The 16595-nt window shown below is 37.5% G+C and overlaps 2 protein-coding genes across 2 annotated transcripts; both read right to left on the reverse strand.

Moving 5' to 3' along the window:
• Nucleotides 1-4270: 4270 nt before the first annotated feature.
• LOC143561298 (vacuolar-sorting receptor 1-like) lies at nucleotides 4271-9359 on the reverse strand. The gene is made up of 12 exons (XM_077049420.1): nucleotides 9068-9359; nucleotides 7775-8467; nucleotides 7603-7691; nucleotides 7457-7526; nucleotides 7252-7335; nucleotides 7095-7171; nucleotides 6934-7015; nucleotides 6635-6717; nucleotides 5614-5680; nucleotides 5411-5539; nucleotides 5212-5318; nucleotides 4271-4562 (listed from the first exon to the last, which is right to left on the reverse strand). Exons 1-12 carry the CDS (start codon nucleotides 9357-9359, stop codon nucleotides 4464-4466), a joined length of 1872 nt encoding a protein of 623 aa, XP_076905535.1. The 3' UTR covers nucleotides 4271-4463.
• Nucleotides 9360-10695: 1336 nt separating this feature from the next.
• LOC143560120 (BTB/POZ domain-containing protein At3g08570-like) lies at nucleotides 10696-13310 on the reverse strand. The gene is made up of 2 exons (XM_077048498.1): nucleotides 12064-13310; nucleotides 10696-11244 (listed from the first exon to the last, which is right to left on the reverse strand). The coding sequence occupies exons 1-2, from the start codon at nucleotides 13267-13269 to the stop codon at nucleotides 10696-10698; spliced, it is 1755 nt and encodes a 584-aa protein (XP_076904613.1). The 5' UTR covers nucleotides 13270-13310.
• Between the last annotated feature and the right edge of the window lie 3285 nt (nucleotides 13311-16595).

Genomic DNA, 16595 nt, shown 5'->3' on the forward strand with positions numbered 1-16595 from the left:
TAGGAAAAAAAAGTTTAAAGGACACCGCCTGCAAGGAAAGGACACGAACCGTAATTTGGCTTTTTTTAAAGGACAAAATTTGTAATTGGGTCTTATTTAAAACCAATATTCCTAAATTTTATTTATCGTAAGGAAGTTAATGATATACTTAGGATTTGATTATGAAAGGGTTTCACAAATAAATAAAATGATATAACCCGGTTTAAAAGCTATCTGGGTTCAGTGAGACCCATGACCCAACTATAAATTTGTTTCTTAATTGTAAATATACGGTTTTAAAAAAATTGATATTAATTTTTAGTATATCCCTATTTTATAGGATTTTCATATCAAATATGTGGTGAGATAAATTTTTAGTATAACGAGATGTTATAATGTGTTTAAGGGCTATCTAGGTTTGGTGAGACCCGTACCCATGAATTCGGGTCAAATGTATGAGAAGCCCCCATTTACAAATAAAGCAATCTGATGGCTTGATAGAATATAAGGAGCAACCAGAGAGATTTTAAATACTTTGTTTATATACATATTTAAGATTCTTTTAAGTTGTTCAACCCGTGTAGGACACGGGTACGTAACATAGTAAGTTAAATATTTCTAACATAGGTGGCATATGAACAAATTGTCACATAAGAATGGTAAAAGGGTAATTGAATGCTAAAAGGGAAAATATGTAATTAAGAGGCTTAATGAGAGATATATGTAAAAATCCTTAAAAATTATTACTATTTTCTTAAACTACTTTTGTTATAATAAGTATTATTAAATAAAAAATTAATATTAATTTCTATGATTTTAACACATTTGCTTCTGAGTTTACTAACCTGTTTTCCCCGTAATATTTACTTTTAACAAAGAAATGTTTCTTAACGATGTCCTTTTACAATATTTGTTTTAAGATTTTAATATAACATTCCATTGTTTTTTACTATTTAATGACTTATACAAGATAATAGTCTTAATAATGTCATATTAAAAAGTAAATGCTTTAAATTTTATACTTGATCTTATTTTTAATTATAACTATAAACGACATTTAACACTTTAATTCTTGAAAACCATTTATTATTTTTAAAATCTTTCACTTTCTAACTATAATTATAACTTCTATGATATTAAATGATAATAATAGCGAAAATTACTGTTTGTGTCCCTGTGGTTTAAAGGCAGGGGCATGTTGAGTCCCTCGAAAAAAAATGAACTAGCTGAGTCCCTGTGGTTCGAAAAGTGACTTAAATGTGTCCCTCCGTCATCATTCTGTTATAAGCAACGTTAAAATGAGGGGTAAAGTTGTATTTTGACACACAAAAAAAAGAAAGACAACGTCGTTCATCATATTCCCTAGATCAATTATAATCAAAACCCTAACTCACCATTTTTCATCTTCATCCTCGAATTTTAGTTTTTATACTCAAATCAATCAGATACACACTCTGAGAGTATGTTTGGGATTGAGTTTGAAAAATGCTTATTAGCTTATTGGTGTTTTTAAAAAGTCAATAAAATAAAATGTGTTTGGCAATAAAAAAAAACTTTCTTATTTTAGATTTTTGAAAGGGTTGAAAACCATTTTTCCAAAAGCCCCAAATCCTGGCTTTTCAAAATGGCTTTTTATAAAAGCCAATAAGCATTTTTCAAACTCAATCCCAAACATGCCCTGACTCAACATCATGTCTCAATTCGAACGTTTGAAACCCTAATTTCAATCCACGTTGTAACAATGTCACCAGGGGATCTTTTATGAAGAGGATTAGGAAAAAAGTGCATATGTAAATACATAAAACCTTCTAAATCGTTTTATTTCAAAAGTTAGGATATTAATAAAATTTTATAGACAAAACATCAAAACTAGTCCTTTATGTTTGCACGGTTTTTCAATGGTTGTCCTTTCGCAAACTTAATGACATAAAGCATCCTTTATGCTCAAAAACTCTATCACGTTATGTCCTTTGGCACTAACCCAGTTAGTTTTTCTTGTTAAATCCGGTCATGTGCAAGGCACATGAGGGTAGTATTGTAAATTTACATATCCCTTTGTAAAATAACCCCCCCCTTCTCCCCTTTTCTTTCTTTCTTTCTTTCTTTCTTTCTCATCTCTCCATTGCACATGAGGAGGTGGTGGCCGGAGCGGTGGTTGAAAGATGGAAGAAGAAATGGATGTGAAATGGAGAGAAGAAGAAGAAAAAAAGAAAGAAAGAAAGAAAAGAGGGGAAGGGGGGGGGGGTTATTTTACAAGGGATATGTAAATTTACAATACTACCCTCATGTGCCTTGCACATGACCGGATTTAACAAGAAAAACTAACTGGGTTAGTGCCAAAGGACATAACGTGATAGAGTTTTTGAGCATAAAGGATGCTTTATGCCATTAAGTTTGCGAAAGGACAACCATTGAAAAACCGTGCAAACATAAAGGTCTATTTTTGATGTTTTGTCAATTTTATATAGTAATCATGTTTGGCACACTGGTAATTTATTTAATACTTGAAGTTTCTGAACAAAAGTGTTTTTGGTCAAACCTATTTTGATCTGCTACCTAACGCCCCTGATCTTGCCACTAGTATCCAGGTTTGTAAATGAACTGAACGACCACAAATAGGGAATGTCCGTGTTCGTTCATTTAATTTTAACCGAACAAACGATCAAACACGAACAAGTTAAACGAATGAGGTTTTCTTCTTCGTGTTTTCCTGCAAAGAAAGTAAACATTCATGTTCGTTAATAGTATAACGAACGGCCCATGAATGCAAACGAACGAACATAACTTAACATAGATGAATGAACATAACTGAGTGCACACCACTTAAAAGGTAAACTGAAAATCAAACGAATGTCCACTAAAGAAATGAACTAACGAGGGATGTGTTCATGCTCATTCTTTTAACTGACCAAACACAAAAAGTTGCTCATGTTTGCTCAATTATTAAATAAACAAACTTCCCACTAAATGGTTTACTGAGCGAGTGAACGTTTGGTTCGCTTACAGGTCTACCAGTATCAAATCTTGATGTACTCTGGTGGACTGCTAACTTTAGGTGGTTTTCTTTTCTTCATGTTTACTGGAAGCATATCTGCAATTAGATTTGGTGAACTATTTTGGGATTGTCTGTTTATAATCTAAAATTATTGAAAAAAGGGGAATCTTCTGTTGCTGCTTTGAAAGGCCAAACAGGTATAAATTAGTTTTGAATATATCTAGTCATGAAGTATTGCTAGTTGTTGCCTATACGAGTTTGATGAAGAACCGTTGGATTTGCAGCCATTGCTGCAATAATGTTCCTGAGAGATCTACGCTTAGTTTTCTCGGTGAGTGACAAATATTTATATATCTGTAATCTATAAATATATATATATATATGTATGCTTGTGTGTGCTAATTTTCGTGACGCTAACACATGTCACATTTTTATTTTTACAGAGACCATATGTGAATGTGACTTCAAAAATTCTGCTGGGATGTTTAAAGCTTGCATTTAATCATGCAATTTTAATCTTCATGTTGGAAATTTTGTTTTCATTTTTATTGTGCAGTGGTGTGGCACTAGCATTTTATTTATATCTCTAGAGTCACATACTCTAGTGAACAATCAACAGGAGCCATTTCTTAATTCCAATTATTTCTTTTTAGTTGATTAGGTTCACCAGGGTCTGTTGTAGTTATCATTTGCTACAATTAATCAAGTCGATTCATGTTCTGTTTAATCTCTAACGAGCCAACTTAGTAAAGTGCATGCAAAACCTTATTGAAGTAGGAGATCAACTCATGTACGAATATATGATTCGTTTATGTTTCAGGTTTGAAGTTTTGGCATTAGTTGCGGTCTGGTGTGACGAATGGCTTGGACTCTTTCTCAATGCAGAGTTTGGTGTATGCTGATTCAGATTGGAATCCAAAGTTTTATGATCTTGATAGTGGTAGAATTAAAAAGAAAAATAATAATAGTTATAAGCGACCTTCGACTCCTTATTCTGCGTGTTTAAAATGTAATGGAATCCGGTTTTCGACTTTGTTTTCTTCATTTTTTGAAGCACATGAGTGATTTAATATAACGTATTGAAGAAAAATGCCTTCTCCATATATTTTTATTCTAAATGTATTTGACCCAAAAAGGTCTAACATCTTTAGCATATAAAGAACAGCTTGCCTAAGCTGTTTTTGGCATAACGAGGATTCTATTTTGGTACCAGCACCAACTATAAAATTAGTTTCTAAATATCCAAATATGTAGTTAGTTTGCTTGAAAACAAAAACAAATACTAAACTTGTAGCATCATCCACAAAGTTTAAAATGGTTTTTATTATGGCATGCTAACATAAATAAACAACCCCAATAACACAAATCCTTAAGTCAACTCGAGCAGCCTTGGAAAAACAAGACCGTCACTGAAACATATACACAGACACGTCGAACAAACAAAACACGACCCGTTAACCAAATAAAGGTCGGTCTTTGCATTCTGTTGCTACACATTTCCACGAGTCCCATGAACTTCAATCTCTGCCTGGTTGTCCAACGGCATGTACTGTGCCATGATAGCCCGGATCTCGGAATCCATGTATCTCTGGACATCATAAATCATTAAAAAATCAAAATGAGTGTTAGGTGGCAAGATGAGCACCATTTATTTGTCCAATTTTTACTTGCATGTCCTTGAATAGAATGATCTAGGAGGTTTGTTTATATTTATATAAGCATTACACAAACACTGAGTCCACCTACTTTCAAGGGTGTCAATCATATCGGGTTGGCGGGTTGAATTGTTCAACCCTGAACACAACCTATATTTTTATTCATGTGAAAAACATCAACCCTAACCCGCACACGCTTAAAATTGTGTCACCCGTACACGACATGCTTAACTCATTTATCTAAATGTGTCAAAACAGATTGGCGAGTAATACTCAAATTGTAAATTTGTTAATCGGGTTGGTGGTTTGTAAGAACATGTGTTAACGGGCAATAAACAGGTTAGTAGGTCGACCTGTTTAACCGAACAAGTTTGTGGCTTGTGGGTCGACCTGCTTAACTAAACGGGTTTAACAGATCAACCTGAACACAACCCGTTATTTTAAACAGGCTAGATATGCCAACGCAAAACATGATCATTTCGTGTCGTGTTGGAATATGCCACTGAAAAGTTTATTTGACCCATTTGAGATTAAAATAATTGTTATCAAGTAAATGGGTCGATTAAAGGAATAGTTGCTTACCCGGACCCTGTACTTATAGAATGCATATCCCGCGGCTCCACTAGCTGCCAAACCGAGAATAATGACCCACACAAAACCCCAACTGACTTCCGATTTACCATCTTTACCTATAAAGAAATTAACGTATGAATACAACATTGAACATTGTATATATAATATATTACTTCAGAGATTTGAATTTTAGAATAGAGAAACTTACTTATGCAGGTGTCATGTTCTCGCATGTACAACAAATTACCACTGCAGCTACACTCATAACTGCCCCATGTATTCTTGCATTTGCACTGAGGACACTGACACGCAGTCTTCTCTTTGCATTCATCAATATCTGAAATGTTGACCCGTCAGAATACAGACACGCATAAGTAGTTGTTTTATGTTTTAGTAGAGAGATGAAATGACCTTCACAACTGTTGACTCCGTCTCCTTTAAACCCTGGTGGACACTTGCAACCTTTTGTATGGTCATCCTGGAAGATTAAAAAAAAGTTGTTAAAACTTAAAACCACAGTGTGGTTCTATTACAAAAAAAGGTGAACAGAAATGTCGACAGATATGTATGTACATCTGTCTGAGCGTGTATATATAGATATGCATACATATATAGGGTGAGGTACTGAGGTTATTGCAAAAACAAAAGGAAGACACCTAAATCGTATAGCTTTTTATCAATGGTTCATATTTTAAACAAATATTCTTGCATACAAATGAGTGTCTTATTTACATAAATAACCATTAAGCTAATTTGTTCATATGTTTGTTTTCAATTTTAAACGTTTACCCATACATGTGTAGATAATATAACCTAGTGTAGACTCTATAAATGAATGAAAGTTGGTCATATTGTTTTTGAAATTTCAAGAGAGATGAATAAACTTAGCATTTCAACCACTTAAATTTTAAAAATACTATAAAGATCGAAGAAAACTTTAAAAGCACTTTCTTCTCACAAAAAACTGTGTTCTGCCTAGAGACCTCCCCTACATATGTAATACAAGAACACGTGTACGCATGAGTATACACACACACACACACAGCATTCATTTATTTTTTATTTATCTAAGATTCTAATACGACTATTAAAATATATCACCGTTACATGAATGTGCTTGAATTGATATATGCATATGTGTGTAGATTAGTTTGTGTTCATATATTGTAAACATCTACACACGTGCAGATTCACTATAATTCTATGATCTAAACGTGTACGAAACTTGTTATCAGGAAGATAAATCACTAATATATTACAACTATACTTCTTTTCATTTAACTTTTAATAATAAATGAATGGTTTATATTGTTCCTCACATTTCTTGCATTATTCGTAGTTCTACATTGAACCCTCACCTATGTATGTGTGTGTGTGTATAAGAGAGAGAGAGAGAGAGAGAGAGAGTGAGAGAGAGAGAGAGAGCACTAACAATACAAGCAGAGTAGGTCCTGCCGAGCTTGGTGCCTTTCCAACAGCCTCCATTGTTAACTTCACAGCGTAGTGCTCCCAAAGCTGAAAGATATCGACGAAAAGCATCAATATTTGGTTGTATAGGCTATAATAGCTAAGGGGATGTTTGAATTTGCTAACTGAAATTAGCATATCAATATAGCAATAAGCTCCTCTGATTATCCATCAAATAATCATTTTTGATATTGATTATTCAGTTATTACATAATAACTTCCAAATATAATTGCAATAGACACAATGATTATAAAAAAGAATACCTTCACAGTGTTTATAACCATCACCGGCAAACTTTACACCCTGCACAATTGGGCATTCACAAACTCTCCCTCTAAAAGTATCCTATAACACCAACATTAGATTAGTTTAAATACCCATCACAATAAAACAAAATTAATAAACTGAAGGCGCATAATAGTACCCTGCATGCTGTAACATTAGCAGCTTCATCCTTCCAACACCCACCATTGTTATCCAAGCACTCATTTGTTTGTATATCTGTAAACAACATAACCGAAACTATATTAAAAAAAAACACGTTTGCTAGTTATTATTGTTAACCAAGGAGGGGTCCTGACCATCTCTCAAACATACGGCTGGTTCAGTGGTCTCTTCAAATCCCGAGCAAATAGCCTTCAAAACCGCTTGTTTTGCAAGCTTACCTGAAACAATTCAAACAAATTATGATAAACATCTGGTGAAAAGACCCTTTTGCCCCCTTCCCAAACACACAAGCACACACATTATACTTCTGGTTCCAGACAAGGAAACAAGATAGTATACCTCTATACTGTCTGTTGTTTATGACAAGAGTTGGCAGTATTGTTACATCCCCACGTGTACCTTTGCCTATCTGCACAATTACAAACCATCAGATATTAAAACTACAAAATCAACCTCAATATGTTACAAATCATTCACATAGATACCTGTGTTTCTTGCTCGGCCTTGAGGACCGCGTTCTCCTTATCCGCTTCCGTGTCACCAACACACTCATCAATTTTCTTCAAATCAACACCTGAACACTCATTTTACTCAGAAAAGTTAAATATTATCATAATAACATAATCATATTACTAATACTTTGTTTAACAAACTCACCAAGTGACTTAATAACTTCATCTGCGCACTCTTTATTATACTTCTTATCCTTCATTGGGCACCGAATCGAAAAATCAGTCACATAATCCCACCAAAGCCACGGTTTTCCGGTCTCATTCGCCACCTTATAGAAACACGCCTGCCTTAAATTCTGAACCACAACATCTTTCCCATCATACCCTTTACTAAAGTCGTTCTCGGGATCCGGAGCACAATATCTCCCATGATTAATACACTGAGACTTACATTGTTTGCTCAACGTGAACGCCTCAGGACAATACCAAGTAATATAATGAGGTGTAAACTGAGTGTACCCTTTCTTTTCAAGTATTTGAGACGCCCCTTTAAACTCTTTAACAAAATTGATTTGACTATTGCACTTGGGCCCACACTCGTCGTTGCTATTGGTCCAAAACTCGTACTCGACGCGCTCATCCGGGTGAGGTAGGGCTTCGGTCCAGTCGAGTTTTATATTGACCATTTCGCCCTTGCTTAGAGCCTTCTTTATTGAATCACCGAGTGCTTTGCTGATGAGTGCAGACGGGATGGTGATGTTTTGTAAGTAATCTGCAGGCGCGTTATCTGCTTCAGGCATGTCCATGGTGATTAACGGCTCGGGTCTGTCATCTGCAACTAGAATAGCTGCAGCTCCCGCGTTCTGCGCGTTCCATGCCTTTAATGTGAAATAACACTCTGTCATAACAATATATTAGTATACTTAAATTGGTACCGTTAAGTCGATTCGTTATGGGGGTTAACCATAACCATAACTGAGCTTTGGTTATAAAAGATTGCTTAACCAAAACCATAATTGAATGGTCAGTTGACCGTCGGTTTTGGTTAAGTTCGGTTAATTGTCCAATGTATTTTTTCTTTTAATCTTTTTTTCTTTGTTCCGGTTGAAAATCGTTCAGTTATGGTGTTCTAGACTCAATTATTAAGTTTCAAAGCTGATATACGCATGTTCCAAGCATGGTTATGGTGTTCCAAGCTCGGTTATAGTTAATTGCAGCATGACTGAAATAGATTTGGAAAATCATAACCATACAAGGTTCGGTTTTGGTTAAAGCCGGTTAACGAAGTCACACTGACCATAACCATAATCGAATGGTGAGGGAACCAATTCAATTAACCATAAGTCCATAACTAATCGGTTTTGTCAGTTAAGGTTAATTTCAGTTTTCGGTTATGGACCCCAAGAAACTATTTTTAAGCAATACAAAACTGGAATCAATAACAACTTCCTTCAACTGAAAACAAATCATTAAACCTCAATCAAGAAAGAACCCTTACCGCCACGATCAAGCAGAACGAAAAGTGGCAGACCGCCAGCAGTTTCGGACTTCAAAGATGAATCAAACCGCTGACACGCCTTCTGATTGGACTTGGGGTAGTTGACAACACCGGTCAATGTTCCACCATACTGAGGGACACCAAAATTACCAATAGCACATTCATAGACATCCTTCAAATGATCAGGTGACGTCACCCTCAAGCTATTCTTCTCCACCACAAATCTACCCAAGCATGATTCAATCATAAACAACAAACAGGAAACAAAGATTACAAACCCTAATATCCCCATGGTCAAATCAAACCTATAGGAGTTGACCCAGATCAGTAATCACTAGGTTTAGTTTATTGAAACCCTAGATGATAATTAAGTAAAAGTTGTGAGCTTTGTTGATTGAATCGAAGGGGTTTTGACTTGATATCGTGACAGAGTGATATAATTAATATTATTATACTTATACGTGTGTGCAGGTGTTAGATTTGAGTATTGGATATATACAGCATTAAAGCTGAATTTAGAACAAGTGTTGCTTAAATAAACAAGATGATGATGATGATGGTACTGCAGGAATAATGTTATGTGACAAAAAAGAGAGAGAGAGAATTGGAAGTATTCTAGAATTATAAAAGATTAAAGATTAAGAATTTGAGATCTAAATTCTAAACTGGCTGGCTGCTGCTAGCTTCATCAAGTCTTTGTTCAATTATTATTTATTATTTGGTTTAATTAACCTGCAAGTAAATTTTGGATCTTTCCCTTGCTCCAAATCTTATAAAGTTCAAATTGGAAAAAAAAAATATATATATATATATATATATTTTTTTTTAGTAATTTAAAAATATACACATGTTAATAAAATAAGTTTTGTCCAAGCCCGATTGACTTTTCTTATGAAATGTCATGGGTTCGAGTCTTTTCTTCTGAAATAATTTGTTTCAAGTTGAGCTCTGTGATTTTTTAGTTGTGGTTTTTTTTATGAGTGGATTGGTTTAGTCATTATGTTATGTTCTTTAGGCAAAGGGTGAACCTAAGTGTTAGGACATTAATGCTATTTCGTTATGTTTAATTTTTGTAAACAATAGTGGCCTGTGATGAATGCTTGTTAGGTCGTTGTAGTTGTAAGTCACTACTAAACAATCATAGGAACATGACAAAAAATGCTCACAAGCACGTTTTAAATGAAACTTAAATTACAAGAAAAATATAAGAACGTAATCTGATATGATAGCTATTTAGATACGAAACTGTAAACTGATAGAAAACCCGAATAAAAAAACCGGGCCCGGTCCTGATCCCGGTCCAATTCACCAGTTTACCCGGTTTGAAATTATAGCATTGAAACCCATTTGGATCTGGTTTAACAGAAACCTATTGAAAAAGAATGGTATTATTTTTTTAGTTTCGAAGTTAGTTTGGTTAAACCTATTAACGTTGTCCAAGTGCCCGACAATGTGAGGGTGGGAGAGAGGAAGAAATTTTGTCTAGCCAGGCGAAAAATCTAAATAAATCACAAGAACACAGAACACACAAATTGAAAAGTACTTCAATCTACCAAATTTCTTAATCAAATTCATTACTAAAACCAAACTAAAATAAAAAACCACAGGTCAGACACAACCTCTCATACTCAAGAAAGAGAGTATTCCCTCCTCCGACTGCCCGACCTCGACTTCCTCCCGACCCCGGTTCCGGTTCCGGTCCCGGTCCCATGCTTATGTTGGTTGCCGTTCCCGGGACCCGCAAACATTCCAAACTTCTTGGATATCAAAGTCAAAAACGTCTTCCCGTTACCAGACTTATCCATCATCCCTTGCTTCATGCAAACCTGTTCCTTCTCCAAGTCACTTAACCTCACTCGCATTCTTGAAATCTCTAATTTCAGGTCACGATTCTCTCGTCTTAGAGACGCGTACGTGTCACGTGGAGACATGGCTGCACTCGGTGCACCGCTGCTGCTGCACATCTTTTGTGACATGTAGCCGGACAGAGCTGAGGGTCCGGTCATGGTGATAGCTGTCTTTAGCCGAAGCTGTTCAAAGTAGAGCACCCGGATAGCCATGTGGGCTGGGAGCCGGTCGTTTTGGGCTGCGTGGTTACATGCTTCTTGAGATAGCTTTTCACAGTCTATGAACTTGCAAATTTTTTTACGCACGTGCTCGGTTAGCATCGGATGAGCCTAATCCATCACAATAATAATAGTTAGACGTGTGCGCTCAAACCATCAAACTGTTAAACAGTCAACACGGTCAAAGCGGACAACTTTTTATCTTTATCCAAACTTTTCGTTAAATAAATAATTACTGTATCAAATAGGGACGTGCATGGGTCGGTTTTGGGCTCAACCCGAACCAAAAACCAAAATTTCGGCTTTCGAATGTTTGAAAACCGTTTGGTTTCGGTTATTTCGATTTTTGGTTTGGGTTTTGTTTTATTTCGGTTTTGCTATGTGGGATTACAAACTCTTTTGATCAAAAAAATTTTGACCCATAATAATGAATTTGGACCCAAAGTTTGGGTGTAAATCTTTTTGATAATTAATAATTAATTAATCATTATACATTTAGGCTAAAATATTAGGGTTACACTATTTATTTAGCTTTTGTAAATATTCAAAATTCAAAACTAAAAATGAAAATCCATAAGTTCCGCTTGGTACAGTTTTTACAGTTTTAATTATCCAAAACCTGAAGTGAACCGCAAGTTCACTTTTGATGATAACCAAATACCAAATCATCGGTTTTTGTTTAGGTTCAGTTATTTCTGTTTGGTTTTTCTGGTTACGGATGGGTTTTTTCAGTTTTTATGAAAATTAAAAGCCACACCGTCAGTTTCTGTTTGGGTTCGGTTGTTTGGTGCAGTTTTCTTGGTTGATCAGGTTACCAATCGATTTTTTCGGTTTCATGCACATCCTAGACTGTCAAATATGATTACAAAAGTGAAAGAAATCATCTCAATAACTTTTTACTAGAAAAGATGATTACGTGTTATAAGTTACCTTGAGATAAATATCAACAGCTCTATAAAGTCCATCATCGATAACCCGAGCATAATCAGGCAATACTTCAAGCATAGCAATAAACTTTTGAAAACTCAAGTACGGATCTGGAGCAATTTCTGCCAGGTAAGCATCAATAAGCCGACCAACTTTCAACAATGAACCATGGCTCGGTGAACCCATATCACCTTCTGATTCATACCCACAATCTTCATCATCTTCCTGTTCAATTATTTGAAGAAACTGCACTAATATCCTGTGAATCGTGTCAACATCAAATAAAGACTCACCATTTTGACCAGACGGTATCAACAAATCATCAAGCGAAACCATTTCTAATCTAACAGCTATCCTTCTTTCCAGAGCAAGCCGACACGCAAAACTTGAATCCACCATAATCGCCATTCTTAACATCCCAAAAAGAAACTCAACCGGAATAGATGCACCTTTCTCAGCTGGTAACAAACTCACAAGAGTTTCCACAATTACCCTTTGACTGTCTTCCACCGCCACAGGGGTCGTTCTTGCAGGATTCCAAATTTGGGATTTTCCAATACCCTTTAAAGACGATTGTGCATAATGCATTATGGATGCAATTACACTATCTTGTCTAATGCCTTTACTTACCATAACCGAAATCGTCCGTTGATAAAGTTCAATTTTTAGACCCGAAAGATCTTCAATCCACCATTCCAAGCACCTGTTATTTGCATCTATACGCGCGCTATCGCATTCTAAACGAGAGAGTCCCTCGACAAGCTGTTCTTTACACACGTTGTTGGCAATAGCATCAACACATTTGTCAATAGTTCCTAAACTATCCGCTAGGGGTAATATCGTCTCACATGAACATAAAACTTGTACTGATTTCTCAAGACTTGGTGTGACAACCTCGTTTAGATACACTTCTGTGCGTGTAAGTAAGTTATCGTCTCGATAATCGTCTGTCATTTCTAGGTACTCAGCAGCACAGTGGAGATGTGCTATGTTTTCGGTTGTGATTTCGAAGTTCATACCGTAACAGAACTTTGCAGCGAGCTCGAATGACTCAGGTCCGCCAGGAAAGTTGGCAAGGTCCAACTTTGACAGATTTGGATCCTTGGATTCTGCTACCATTTTTCTTATTTTTCCACTTTGTGATACTAGAGGGAACTTGTGGAGTAGAAAAGGGGTATCATCAATGGTGATAGTGATATCTCCAGCCATATCTGAAAAGATACTGGACAAGCGTATATAGCCCTTTTAATAATGTGGTATAAACTGCATACTTTGGATGCAGAAGTAAGTAAAATAATGATACTATTAAGAAACCCTAGAAGTAGCATGTATGAAGAACAAGCTTCATAATTGCATCATGCATATACCATAGTGTTGATTGGTGTTCAAGTGAACAGGACAAATAGATTCACAATGCAGAGAGTAATATTAATTTGATAACCAGTAAGACCAAACAACATGAATCTTCATAATTAGGGGTGTAAACAAGCCAAGCCGCTCGTGAGCTACCGGCTCACTAAAAGCTCGAATCGAGCTGGGCTTAAACAAGCTCGAGCCTAAAAAGAAGCTTGTAAAAGCGAGCCAAGGCCAAGCTTCAGTTATCAAGCTCAAGCTGGCTGGTGAACCTAAGCAAGCCTATTATCTATATAATTTTATTTAATATAACAACTTCATATTATGATAATAATTAAAACGATCATTGTACATAAAACTATGATAAAATAACTAAATAGCATACATTATACTATATATAAAAATCAATTTGATAGTATGTATATATAATAATAATAATAATTACAAGTGTAGTGTATATAATTTAGTTAATAATAATCATGAATGAATAATAAACAAGCGGAGCACTTGTAAGTTAAATGAGGTAGGGCTCAGTCCAGTGTGCATTGAAATCTGGTGCCCTAATTCCTTTCAAATAGTGCATACATACATAGAATAGAAGCCTAGCATTTCAAAATTCATATTCCGAAGCCGCAAATCCCTAACTCGAATGAAACGGATAGGTTTTACTTTTACATAAACACTAAAACCGAGGTTGGAAGATGAATTTAATGTGAATACATAATATAGAATGAGAATGAAGTGGGTACCGATTGGCGAAGGTAGTAGTAGGCGTAGAAGAAGATGAGAAGGAGAGTACCATCGCCTGTCTGTCTGTCTGTGTGTCTTAATGCACAAAATAATATAATAAGTAACGGAGGAGGATTTGAAGACAAAGCTTTATGATGTTGGGCAAATAGTAACGGTATAATGAAGCAGATGACCAAAAATGGCGGTTAGGTGAGTGAAGATTTAGGTCCCACCCAGTTGGAGGACATCTGCGCAAGGACCAACTGCTTTCGCAGGACCCACCATGCTCAGAGATGAAGACCTTACGCGCAGTACGCCAGCTGTTCCCGCAGGGAAAGCCTCCTAATGGTGAAGTACCCCGCTTGTTCCCGCAGCTGCGGATACAAGCCATCAGGGAAGGCTACCCGCACTAATAGCAAGGCTACACGCACAAGGCACTAACTCGATACTTCAGTAGTCACCTGAAGGAATGAGCATGGCGGGAACACTCCCGCCCAAATGAGCCAGTCCGTATGCTTCTGGAAGATCTTTTGTACTATACCTGCCAAGGTATGGGCAAAATAGACGATCTGACCAAAACAGCCCATGAACCAATCACAGGGCGACAGCTCACCGACAACAGTACGAGGAGGAGCACCCTCTAGTACTGTTTGTCACTATTAGCCGCTGCCTACTCACCAACCCTCACTGAGGGACGTGCATAGCCTACAGTTGGTGGAACAGTGCATAGCCGGCAGTAAAGGAACAGTATACAGCCGGCCTTGTCACTATCTGCCGCAGCCTATCCACCAACCAGCATGGCTTGTGCGTAGCCCACTGTTGGTAGAACAGGAATACTATTCAGCCGGCTGTACCTTCTTGGAAACCTACCTTCGGCTATACATACTCCAACACCTTGGAATGGTAAGGACATTATCTGATATCTCATTATCTTATCTTCTCTAGCAATCTCTTAATATACACTTATATTCAGAGCAATCTAGTCTGATTCTCACGCCGGAGGGTGGTCACAAGGAGGAACCCCCCCTTCTCAGTGACGAGCTTACGGTGTCTGTTTTGCAGGTCACCTGAAGAACAACTTTCTTTGCTGGACCTCATCCTCGTGGGAAACATCTATCTAACCCCCAGATTATCCGTAATCTGCCCGAGGTCGATTAGTGTTTCTTCATTGGCGCCATCCGTGCATAAAAGCTAGAACTAATTCTTAGTTTTTTCAAAATTTCTGAAGAAATGGTTAACGTTACTCCGGTCCCAAAGCCAGTAAGTGACCAAGAAACCCCGGTAACCACAACCCCAGCAACTGGGGGGAACACCGGCGGTTATACAAATTTTACGAACACTACCCCGATTACCCAAGCCGGGACAAGTGCAGTAAACAATATTTCACTGGGGTTCACTGATGCCCAGTTGGAGAAACGGACGAGGGTCCCTCGCCAAACACTCGATCAAGTTAAGGCGTGGGCCGAAACACGTCAGAAAGAGTTCCAAGCTGAGTTGGATGAACGTTTGCGTTCACTTCAACAGGCTGACGAATTCGGCAGTACTCGCCAACATCTCAACATGAACAGTGAGTGCGAGTACTCGGACGATGAGCGGGAAGAATCCGATACCGACGCAAACTCTCGCCATAAGGCAAAAGGGAAGCGTAAGGAAACGGACTTCCAACCGACAAGGAATTTTGGAGAAACCTTTAAACCAACGAACGCGGGGAGAAACCCACGTGACTTCTCCAAAACCTTTAGACCAACTGCTGCAAATGCAGGAAAGTCCAAGTTTGCAAGGGACATTGCGGAAGCAATCGCCCCGAGAAGTGCCAAACAAATGTCCAACATCGGCACTTATGATAGTCTATCCGACCCAGACGACCACTTGAACAGATTCATTGCGGGGGCAACCGTCAGTAACTGGACGGAACCCACGTGGTGTTATATGTTCCAGATGACTCTGGTTGGAGCGGCCAGGGCATGGTTCGATCGTTTACCGGTCCACCACATCTATGATTGGGCGGACTTTCAGAACAAGTTCAGACAACACTTCAGCCAACAGAGGAAATATACTGAAGAACAGTGGACGATCCTCAACTGCGTTAGAGAGGAGGATGAATCTTTACTAGACTTCATCACTCGCTTCAACTCCAAAAAGCTGAGTCTGGGCAACATAAGTGAAGATCTTGTTCGCGCCGCTTTCATCCAGGGCGCCGAATACCCAGAGCTTATCCGCACGTTGACGGGTAAGGACGGCATGCCATCCACATGGGATGCCATCATGACGGCGGCCAAGCGCTTTGCCGAGACAGAGAAGCAACTGGGTAGGGATCTTCCCCAGAGTACACACCTCTACACGCAGAGGACCAGAGAAAACAATGTTCGGATCGTCCGGCAGAACAAAAAGAGGAAGCTAGGTATTTGGCAGTCAAGGGTAAACTTTGACACCTCATCCAGCTCTCGCCCTCT

The sequence above is a fragment of the Bidens hawaiensis genome, unplaced genomic scaffold, assembly GCF_021521415.1.
Source record: "Bidens hawaiensis isolate Kalapana, Puna unplaced genomic scaffold, B.hawaiensis_p1.1 tig00001143_1, whole genome shotgun sequence".
Classification (NCBI taxonomy): Eukaryota; Viridiplantae; Streptophyta; class Magnoliopsida; order Asterales; family Asteraceae; genus Bidens; species Bidens hawaiensis.

What these genes read in the sequence shown, in the direction of transcription:
- LOC143561298 (XM_077049420.1), bottom strand. Translation starts at nt 9,359, where the DNA reads ATGGGGATATTAGGGTTTGTAATCTTTGTTTCCTGTTTGTTGTTTATG. An exon ending in AGCCGTATGTTTGAGAGATG is followed by an intron (nt 7,172 to 7,251) that starts GTCAGGACCCCT and finishes TGTTGTTTACAG; the next exon opens with ATATACAAACAAATGAGTGC. An exon ending in TCTATAAGTACAGGGTCCGG is followed by an intron (nt 4,563 to 5,211) that starts GTAAGCAACTAT and finishes TATGATGTCCAG; the next exon opens with AGATACATGGATTCCGAGAT.
- LOC143560120 (XM_077048498.1), bottom strand. Translation starts at nt 13,269, where the DNA reads ATGGCTGGAGATATCACTATCACCATTGATGATACCCCTTTTCTACTC. An exon ending in CTGTTGATATTTATCTCAAG is followed by an intron (nt 11,245 to 12,063) that starts GTAACTTATAAC and finishes GTGATGGATTAG; the next exon opens with GCTCATCCGATGCTAACCGA.